Source organism: Andrographis paniculata, unplaced genomic scaffold (assembly GCF_009805555.1).
Source record: "Andrographis paniculata isolate CXL003 unplaced genomic scaffold, ASM980555v1 Contig71END, whole genome shotgun sequence".
Taxonomy (NCBI): Eukaryota; Viridiplantae; Streptophyta; class Magnoliopsida; order Lamiales; family Acanthaceae; genus Andrographis; species Andrographis paniculata.
This window is the reverse complement of record NW_026137608.1, coordinates 2,975,213-2,986,760: the sequence shown is the minus strand read 5'-3', so window position 1 is coordinate 2,986,760 and position 11,548 is coordinate 2,975,213. Positions and strand designations below refer to the sequence as shown.

At 29.8% G+C, this 11,548-nt stretch overlaps 1 protein-coding gene across 6 annotated transcripts; it reads right to left on the bottom strand.

Moving 5' to 3' along the window:
• Positions 1-2,329: 2,329 nt before the first annotated feature.
• Positions 2,330-8,667, bottom strand: LOC127265105 (probable glycosyltransferase At5g03795). Of its 6 annotated transcripts, XM_051294796.1 has the most exons (5): positions 8,152-8,667; positions 6,781-7,414; positions 6,041-6,209; positions 5,730-5,956; positions 2,330-2,445 (listed from the first exon to the last, which is right to left on the bottom strand). In XM_051294796.1, the coding sequence occupies exons 1-5, from the start codon at positions 8,513-8,515 to the stop codon at positions 2,415-2,417; spliced, it is 1,425 nt and encodes a 474-aa protein (XP_051150753.1). In that variant the 5' UTR covers positions 8,516-8,667; the 3' UTR covers positions 2,330-2,414. The 6 variants fall into 6 exon arrangements, with proteins under 6 accessions (XP_051150753.1, XP_051150750.1, XP_051150754.1 ...); XM_051294793.1 differs by having other exon boundaries at positions 5,730-6,209; positions 6,781-7,408; XM_051294797.1 differs by having other exon boundaries at positions 5,730-6,209; positions 6,781-7,424; positions 8,152-8,285.
• Positions 8,668-11,548: the final 2,881 nt, after the last annotated feature.

The window sequence follows — 11,548 nt, the reverse complement described above, 5'->3', positions numbered from 1 at the left end:
TGTTTGTGACAATCTAGCTAATGACATGGCAAGCATTCTTATTCTTTGAACTGTAAACAAACCATACTTTTTGTGTAGTTCTACTTGAATTCTTATTTAATATTAATTTTTTTTAGTTCGACCGTGAATACATTGCAAGTTTATCATGAGAAAGTATCATTTGATGCTATTTTGGGTCAAACCACAACATTAATTTAATATGTGATCTAAGCCACTCAATAACCAAAATAGATTGATCATATTCTTTATGTTGTTGCCAAAGATTTTATTTTTTTAGGATTATTTGAGTAGGATGATCGTGTTTTGCAATAACTATTGTTAGCCTTTAGTCTTTTTAACAAGCTAACCTATTTTCTTAATGCATTTGCAAGACCCCTATAAGATATGGATTCCATTGACTCACTGTTTTGGAGACAATTGAAAATGCAGATTTTGACTCGAAAGTACAACCAATGAAAATTTTGTGATCCGTGCATACAATACAAGGAATTAAAGAAAAACATCCAGCTTAGAAAAGCAAACTCTGTTACATTCAAATTTCAAAATTACAAGAAAAAATATGCTTCCACCATCATCCAAAGCCTACAAATATCACTCCACTTCATTTCAAATATCACCTACAAATTTTCATATTATCACTATCCTACGTCTTATTAGGAATTCTATATATTTTCCCAAGAAAAATTATGCTTAGAAAATTTAGATAAGTTCTTTAGATCACTTAAAATCTTGCAATTCCGACCATGTATCATTCGTGTTTGTTAATGATATTAAACAATTCTTGAATGATCTTCTTGAAAGTTTGTGATCTTTCATACTTGAATCAATTAAAGTGCATAGAACATATCGCTCTACTTATACTCGTATTTTGGTACCAGTAGCATACACAAACAAGAATTTGGATATACAAGATCAAAAAATGACAGAATTTTTGGAGAAAAATTAGGAGTGAGCATTTGGATTTTGTCAAATCCAAATCAATCCAAAATTTCAATTTATTTTTTAAAAAAAAAAATTAATCCAAACATAACCAAAATATATTGAATACAAATTCCGAATTATAAACTGAATGAAACAAAAAAAAATCCAAATTTACATAATATACTTAACAATTCATTATTTTGATAATTTTATTTATTTTTATTAACATATTAAATATATAACATAATAAGTGTATTAATAAATAATTATGAATTTAAAGTTTTATTAAATTATTAAATATATATAATAAAATATATCAATATATGATATTTTAGATTTAAATTTGGCTCAAATTTTTATTATGTCAATCCAAATCGATCCAAAAATTCAAAATTCAAAAGAAATTTAATCCAAATCAATTCCAAAATTCAAAAAATTCAAACCAAATTTTAAATTTTCATTTGGTTCAGATTAGATGTTCAGATTTTAGATATATTTCTCACCCAAAAGTAATTTGATTTTAAAGATGGAGATGTACTCAATTTCATAGATAAAGTTTAAGTACATTTAACGATAAAGTTATGGCCACGGTAAGGCAAGAGATAACAAAGGGAAAAGCTTAAAAGAGGGCCAAAAATCCACATAGAAGTATGTGATCAGTCATTTATAAATTTTAAGGCTCTTACACTATACGAGTTGTACAAGGCTAAGGTCCACAGATTGGAAAAAAGTTTTTGACACATCGTTATTCTTCTCAGATGATGTTATTAACTGGACACCCAATAGACTTCACCAACACACAGTCATAGCGCAAGAATATTAATTAGACTTACAGGCAAAAAAAAATATTTCTTCAATTTTTGTTAGAGTCTAGTGAATCAACGCCAAAAAATTGCTAGATTTTTAGCTATGGCTACAAACCGACCTGCCTGAGTAAAGGTGCAAGACAATCTCATGAGGATGGGTCCCAAATTTTACCGATGATCACATCCTAAAATTCTTCAAGTTGTTCAAGAGCCAATAATTCAATATAAGTAGTTCGTCTGAATTAGTATTAAAGAATAATGCATAGATTTGGTCAAATGATCCTGTGCGAGAATTTTGTTTTACCACGATCAAGAGGTAATACTAATTTGTTATCATAGAGATTTTATGAGATTTTTGGGTCAACGTTTCCAGGATCATCAACTTCAGCATCTCTATTCGTGATGAAAATTTTAGTAACACGATGACAAAGATTTTTTGAATTGTAAATAAATCAAGCTCTTAACATATACATTTTCCTTCAATGCTGCCTCTCAGTAGAAATTAGCGACACACGATGGGTTTCAAATATGTAAAGACACAAGGCCCTAGTCAAAAACTCTGGCACCAAGACAGCGGTGAAAAAAAAAAAAAAAAAAAAAAAAAGGCAGTTGAAATCCCAAGAGCCACTCAACCATCCCCGAGCATGAATCAAGCCCTTTAATTTCTCTCTCTGGCTAAGAGCTTCACTACCATCGCAAATAAGGACTGTATTTAAATCTTCCTCAAAAAGCAAAAAAAAAAAAAAAAAATGTCAAAGAGAGAGACATCTTACTCAATGAGAATGTACAAGTGCTGCTAAGAAGATCACAACAAGGTATTTCTATTTGAGATCCAACAGAGGAAACCCAATCTCATAAGCATGATAATATGATGTATTTATAGTTACTTTCAAAAGGAACCATTAATAAACTTAGTGGCGGATGAGCTAACTATTGTTGTGGCAGTCAAGATATGGTTATTGATGATATGGATGTCACGGTGATACCATAATTTATAATTGATCTCACAGCGTTGCAGAAAAATTTAAGAACACAATCATCATTTACACCACTAGAAGATTTAAATAAAGGTAAATGGTGGCAGAAATAGCATAAAAATCGATGTCATTGAACCATAAATGGAAGTCTAAGCCAGGGGAAAAATAAATGCCATCACAATACAAAAAATAGAAGTTGAAAGATTGAGAAATGAAGTTGAAGAAAGAGCCACTGCACCAAAAAAAAAAAAAAAAAAAAAAAAATGTCATTCACCATAAGTTGAGATTTGTAACAATTGCATTATAACAAATGGCTATTTTCATTATAATAAAATCTATGACAAAAGAATTTTTTTCCGGTCAACAATTTAGGTTCAGTAGTTATGCAAAATTTTTCGGAACAATTACAAAGACGGAAAACTTTGGTCAAAATAACATTAGTTATGGCATTTTTTTCTAACTAATGCCATTAAAAAAAAAATAAATAAATTTGAATTTAAATTGAATATTTAAAAATTTAAAAATGATCGCAATTAATCATCTATCATTTTGGTCGAACGGAGACACCTATATAAAGGGTCACACTCCTTCATTCTAAAATACACCAACAACATCCTCTTCTTCTCTTCTCATCTCTTCTAGTTTTTCGTTAACCTCTTCAGTTCAGTTTCTCCTTCGTCTTTGTTCGCCAAAGCTCCGATGATTTAAAGTCTCACCCTCATCGGAGATAAAAATCATTTTATCTTTGGATTAGAACGTCGGCCACCGGAAACACTACCGAGGTATATCTAATTTTCGGAGATAAGATTTATCCTCGATTCGGTTTCACAGTATTTTTATTCTCGCAATATTTCTTTAAACTAACATCGTAATATCAAATCTATAACATGAAGCATGAATTTTAATAGGAAAGCAAGTTGTAGTTGTACCAGAAAGCAAAGCAAAAAAAAAACAAGCAAACAAACAAACAAAACAAACAAAGGTTGATTTATATGTTAAAAGCAAAATAGGGGTTTAACACTTTCTCATTACATTCCATTTGAATAATGCATTCCACTTGTTATTTTATTTTGCAAATGTCATCTTCTGCTATCTAGAAGCTCAAGCTATAACGGTTCCAAATAATTTATTTGGTTGGTTGGCACCACTCGTGATATGAATCACATGGCTAGCTTTCAAAATCGCGTTTGTAATAGATTTACTACTTTCTAGATGTATTTTCAATTTTATGTTTTTAGTAATTAATTAAATATCATTATTCTTCAATTTTTGATTACCTATGGTTGATATTTACATAAAATGACTATTTCACATAATGCATAGAGCAAATATATATATTAACTAATTGAATCTTACGAGAGAGTACGAAAATAGTTGTATTGCTAGGTAAACTAAAAGGTGATCACAAAAGTGACCCTTAGCACTTAATTCAGCTTATAATATATAGTAAAAAGATAGGGCATATGCTAACCATTTGGTTTATCAGTTGCAGTAACGAATAGAATAATTTGTTGAATACCGAATAATATTCACAGAATTGAATATTAGCTCAATAACTAGATATTGATATGTCATCCAGTATAGATTTTAGGCTAAAAACACTCGTACTAATCAAAAGGTAGTTCTCAATGTGGAAATCTTGTGTGATTGCTTTCACATAATGTTTCATATATGAAATTATATATTGGGATCATTTTTCTATTTCAATTTTTCTTTTCTTTTTTTTATACCTTGGTAGAACTATATCCCCACTAATTGCCATTTTCACCTCATTCCTAAATTGGGAACATCCCTTTGGCAACATTGTCACTTCATATAACCTTAATTTCTATGGGTAATTCATCCATGACTCATTCTATTTTATTGTTATTGAAATTTTTTCTATGATGATGAATGTTGTTTTGATCTATCTTCGAGAAGGGAAGTATAAGGTGCGTGCTCGAAGATGTCGATGCAGTGTAGAAAAAAATATAAAATGATGGAATAAAACTAGAGAGTGAGAAAAATACAAAAGAGAAAATGGAGAATGGTAGTTTAACTTACTATGACTAAGTAGAAGATATCTCTGAAAAGTCATTTTCGTCCTTAATTTTAATTTGAAAGATTAAATGATTAAATTAGGACTTTATTAGTTAAATTTAAAAAATTCCTATACAAAATCAATCAAAATGCATAATTCAAAATTTTTTGAATTTGAAAATAGTAACTATAAAATTTAAGTTGCACTTCTTTCGCTAAATTGAACAAGACACAAAGTGTATTTCTATGAGTTTGGTTAGAGAAAATTTGATTTAGATTTTGTGTTAAATAATATTTGAAGAGATATTTTTCAAATAACGTAAAATTTGAAAAATAAAAATTGAGCATAAACAAACACAATTCATATATATTAATTAATCTTTGTCTTCACTAGTACATAGAGATTCAATATACTCCAGATTTTTTAAAAACACCATCTTCATACACAAAATCCTCTGGACATGCTCGAATTTTCACCTAATCTCGGGTGTCACCTTGTTTTATCTTTATACAAATTTTGTAAAACCCAATGTTTTAATAGAGTCCAAACATAGTATACCTGTAATATTCACCGATGGGTTCTTGTCTTAAGCTAAAAAGATGTATTTGAAGAAAGCAAAAACAAATTCTATTGAGGTTCTGTTCCAGCTGTAGCAAAATCAAACTTGGTTCACTGTCTACTGAAGGAAATCAGTCTACTACCAAAATCTGCACTAAAATCCTTAGTATTTTAAAAAACATTGCACAAAAATCTTTTTTAGGGGTTTTTGTGAATATTTTTTAAAACACGAATAAGTCTCGTACAATTTTTAGAGGAATATTTTCTAAAATACCATGTACTCTCATGGTGGAGGCAGAATGATGCAGACTATAAGCAAGTTATAAACAATTTCGCCAATAAAATTGTGAAAATAAGAAGAAAAATTTTAATCAGGAGAGTAAATACATACATACATAATTCATTCTACAATCTACTAGGACACGAAAAAACCTGGCTGGTTGTTACCTGTTAATTCTGGAAGAGCTTCGTCGAATCCATAGCTCATAAATGACCAAGTAAAAGGCATCATAATCGACCGGCAAGAGATGCCACTGAAAGTGTTTTCTCACCTTCACCACATTCTTTTGCAACTCTGTGTATTCGCTGTCGCTTACGCTTCTGAGGATCTTCTTCAGGAGAGGGATATCCAACGTTGCAACAACAATGGAAAAACTCTTCCAGTTCAATATATCCTGAAAAGGAAGATCATAGTGGTTTGCGATTATTACAGGAACACATCCATAGTACAGCGCATCGCCAATGCGAGCTGTGTTGACCTCAAATCCTTTGACATGGAGACAGAACTTGCTGCTTAGAAGCTCCTCCGCATAGGACGTCGAGAGGTACCCCAAGTGGACTGTTATGTCCGAATCATTTTGCCATGTCTGGAGAAGCTTTTGGCGTACAGGTGAGTTAATTGATCCAGCAAAAAAGGCCAGCTTCGATCTGAGTTTCCAAGGAAAGTCATGATAACATTCAGTATATGTCAATGGGAAAGAATCGAGAAGGAAAAACATTATTGCAAATCAACCAGCTCAGTATTGACTTAAACAACTAATCTATCAATTCAGTTTTTAGTTTAACAGCAGTCGTACATTCCAAGTCAACTTATCACTGCTTACTTACTAATAAAATAAGGGTAAAATTGTCCATAACTTCCCTATAGTTTCGAAATTCAGCATAAAATTTTCTTATATATTAAAAATTACATGACACCCCACTATACTTTAAAAAATATTGCATGAAACTCCACCGCCATGAAACCTCCCTTGTATGATGAGAATATGATTTTCTATTTATATTTTTTGCATGGCAGGGGTTTTATACAATATTTTTTAAAATAAAAGGATGTTATACAATTTTTAAAGTAAGGTGGGGATTTATGCTGCATTTTGAAATCACATAGGGGTTTCATGCAACGATTTTTAAAGTATAAATGAACGCCATGCAATTTTTAAAGTATAGGGGGAATTTACGCTGAATTTTGGAATCACGAGAGAGTTATGAACAATTTTACCTAAAATAAGTAATGGATAAACAGCTGCAATGAATGGAATAATATTGAAAGGGTTTCCCACACCTTTCACGATCAAGATTGGGAGGGTTGCCTTGTCTGGGCCAAATTTGGGGTAAGGATGCATCTTTGTGAGCCGTGTAGAAAGACAGATAATAGCTCGATGTGCATACAATTTGGATGGCATTATTTTTCACCTGAACAGCTTTCTCCATGGCAGTGCGGCCAATTGAATGGCAGGCAACATAAAAATGATCAGCACCTCCACTACGATTCCAGTAAGGATAGTCACGACTGATGTTGAAAATATAATTTCCAATGAAGTCCTGGATGCCATCAATACCCACTCGTGGATCATGTCGCAACCTTGCAATTGAAAAGGGCAAAAAGAATAGATCTGCCGTGGAAGGGTCTTCTGTAATAAAATGACTACTGTATAGATTCTTCTTGAAGTAGCTTTCACTGGCGTAATTACCACCGGGTTCAAAATCCACAGGCAAGAGCACATTCGCAAATGGATCATCTCGGCTATGTGGGTAAACAAAAACCTTTAGGCTTCTATTCATTTCCTTGTAGTTTTCTAGGAAGACATCTCTATCGTGGAACAGCTCTTTGTCAACACTGTGTATCCCTGAAACTATAGCCAACTGTTTAAGAGTCTAAATGAGTGCTTGTTTTAAAGAATGATAATAATAACAATAATATACTAAAATAAAATAAAATTGACGCCGCTAGAAATTCAGTTTCTACAGATTTGCCTAAATGCTTCTGAGGTCCAAAGCAAAAAACATTCGAAATTCTAATACAGATTCGGAAAGAAGAAAGGAATTAACTTTATCAAGTTCTTCATCTCGCAACAAGCTTATGTAGTGTATCTATCGATTTGCACATTTATCAACTATAATAGTACCAACAACTCTGCAAATTCTAGCCTCAGAAATTTAACTCTATGCTTAAAGATTCGATTTAACCTCAATGAAATGAAATAACAGCTCCTTCGCAGTCCATAACATCAGAAATTCCTTGAATTCGAAATTTGAGGAACAAATTGAATGAAACAGTACAATCTAAAAAGCTGGCTTAGCAATGTCAGAAGAATTGACTTCGAAAATCTTTCTCCAATCGGCGATAAATTAGGCTTGCATCTGCCCGCAACTGATCATACTGCAAAAAACTTGCACTAAACGTAGCCAACGAATGACATTCCAAAATTTCGGCTTGTCATTCACAAGAATTAAAATTGTGCAGGCGTCGGATAGTCTATTTACTCATGGTTATGGGCCAAACTCACAGAATTCCAGAACTGCTAAATTAAAATTAAGCGAATTCCATAAACGCAAAGAAGGGAAACATAAACTAAGAAACGCTGCATACCATGATGAGAATCCATATTTGATATAGAAATTCCTGGATCCTCAGAAACTATATCCCTATCGGTGAAACGAGGAATTTTCCTGAAACCAGGTAATTTTGGCGAGGAACGGGACGAAACCCGTGCGCGCTCCTCGCGATTGATCGAAGCAGCAGCGGTGTTCGCGAGGTTGTGCGGATAAACGAAGAAGAGATTAGAGGTGGAGGAGATGTAGAGTAGAATGAGGAGAGAGGTTGTGAGAGCCAAAGTCGTGGGAAGGAAAAAGAACCATGACTTGAGCGTGGGGGAGTGGTGGCTTGGATCACGGCGGCGCGTGAGGAGAGCGTGCAGTAAATGGAATGAAGAAGCAGCCATTGTGTGACTCATGAACAGTGAAGATGGCGGCGGCGACGGCGGAGGAGGAGGAGGAGGAGGGCGGAGGCGGCGATCACACGCTCAGTCGCTCACGCGAGTCTGGGGGGCAGAGAACATAGAAGAACTCAAAATTTGGCAGAAAGAAATAAATGGGGAATAGGACGGGCAAGGGGTAGGATTATAATTTTCAGCAGTGTCATGTCCCAATTTAAGGTATGTTTTTTTGATAAATTTTTTAAAATTTTACTATTTTGAGTCAACGTTTCTTTTCGTAAAACATCTCATCAAATATTATAAACAACTGTTTGAAAGTTTTTACTCCTCCGTCCTATATCCATATGCTTTTTATTTGGATGGTACTGTATAATTTGTCTATCTATAATTATATTTTAAATTTTCTAATTTATAATTTTTTAATTTTAATGAAATTATTTAATTATTTTTATTATATATTAATTATTTTTATTAATTATATTATACTTAAATTTTAACTTTACATAAAGTTGGAACTTAAGAAATATCTTTTAGAGGACTGCAGACTCTGTATTGATCCGGCCAAATCAGTGTGATTGTTGATTTGAAGCATATATTTTATTATTGATTACCATATATATATATATATATTTCTCATTTTGTAAAATAGCATATGTTGTGTTATAATATAATATATTATATATATTAAAAAATTATATAAATCTATGTTGGTTACCCCATAGCATATATATTGATCTGGCCAAATGAGTACCATAGCAGTTGACCAATTAAAAAAATTAATTTAGATATTTAATAAATTAATTTTTTAAAACAGCTTATTGAATAAAAAAAAAACATATTTGAATATTTATGGGTGGTTTCTTTTTTTCAAAATAAATCAACACATTTTTCTAAGAAAATTAATATATTACACATATTCATTATTTTTATATTACCTACCTAATTTTTTATACCGTAAAAAAAAATAGAGTAAATTATGAATTCAATAATATAAGTTTATAAGTTTTATATAAATAAAAGAGACAAAATATCTTAAATACTTTTTTTTTTAATAAAATTAATAAATAATTAATTAATCTTTTATTTTATAGTTTGTTGGAATCAAATTATTATATTTTTACAAAAATTATAAAAATTTATTTATTTTATTCAAAAAAATATTTAAAATATTTTACGTCTTTTATTTATATAAAAAAATTATTTAAAACAAAATATCAACTTTGGACAATTTGGTATTTTGTGCAAACTTTATATTAACATTTAAGTTTCAAGCAATAAATAAAACACATTAAGTTTTATGTATTTTTATTAAAATACAAAAAAGTGTTATATAGTTAACACAAAAAAAATATTATTTTAAATTATCTTACAAAATAAATACATATATCTCAGGCGTTTAGAATAATTATTTTATGTTCTAATCCTTAACCATTAATCATTCATTCGTATATATTATTATATTTTGATGCACTATTTATCGGTTATTTTAGTATATTCTTATCAATATTTATAAAAGAATAAAATAAAAAATAAAAAAATTTAGTATTTTAATGAAATTCTTATAATTTTCGATAAAATTCTAAAAAAAACATACAATAGAAGAATGCAACTAAATATATTAAAAATATAAATATAATATGTTTTAAATTATCATTTCACATATATAATTAACTAATATTAAATAGTTATTTATCAAATATTTTATCACAAGTAACTAATATGTTTAACTAGTTAAATAATTTAATCTAATCAACTAACAACTAACTAACAGTTAATCGAATCATCTTACACTATAAAAATAACAGCTAATTGTCATTGTTATAAAAGCTAATTTTTTTAAAATTAATATATTCTAATATTTTGAATTAACATTTTAATTAGAATTATTTTTTCTTATTTATCCTTACATCTTTTCTACTCTTTTGCACTATCCATTATTTTACTTCTACTGTGTTGTACTATTTTTTTTCTAAGTTAAAGTTGTTTTGAAAAAAGAAAAAAATTTATTTTGTTATTTAGTAATTATCTTAATATATTTTTTATTTTATTAAATTATAGTTTTGTATTTTTTTAATTTAAAATCATTAAAATTAATTTTTACATATAAATTATTTTATTTGTAAAAATATATAAATTTATTAAAAAATTATTATTTTATTTATATATATATATTTATCGCATAAATTTTATATTACAAACAAATAATATTTCTTCCGTCCATTTAATAAGTTTACATTTATCTTTTGCGTCATTGTACTTAACATTAAAAATATCATTATATTTGTATAATTTTTTATATTTAAGGGTGTGTTTGTTTGGGATTTTGGATTTTGAGTTGAGATTTGAATAGTAAAAATTTTGAATTTGAATAGTTGTATGATGTGATATAAATAGGTATTTATGTGATGTTTTGAATGTAAAATTGATTTTTAGTATAATATAAAAATGAAAAATAGGTGTTTGATTTGATGTTTTTTTTTGGGAAAAAATTGGATGAATAGTGTAAATCCAATCCAATCCTCCAAACGAACACACCCTAAATGTCATTCTATTAGTACAATAAGACACTAATAGAAGTATTTTTGTCTTTTTTTCCTTGATTTGTCACATCATCAATGTATACCTCTATAAAATTGCCGATAAGGTCATGAAAAAAAGCATTCATAGCCATTTGATAAATTGTTATCGCATTCATCAAACTAAATGACATAACAATTCATTCAAAGATACCCAAAGCCCTAGGACATTTGAAAGCCGTTTTGGGAATATTTCTTCAGCTAGAAAGATCTTATTATATCTAAAATATCTATCCATGATATTGAGAATCCAATGTCTGGCTGCCAAATCGATCAACATATCAGATATTGACATAACATACTTATCTTTAGGGGTTATCAAATTCAAATCTCTAAAATCAATACAAAATATAATCTTGTCATTCTTTTTGGTAACTGGTATGATATTCGCTAACCATTCGGCATATCGACACAACCGAATGAACCCTACCTTAAGCAATTTCTCTATTTTTTCTTTGATTTGAGGCATCAACTC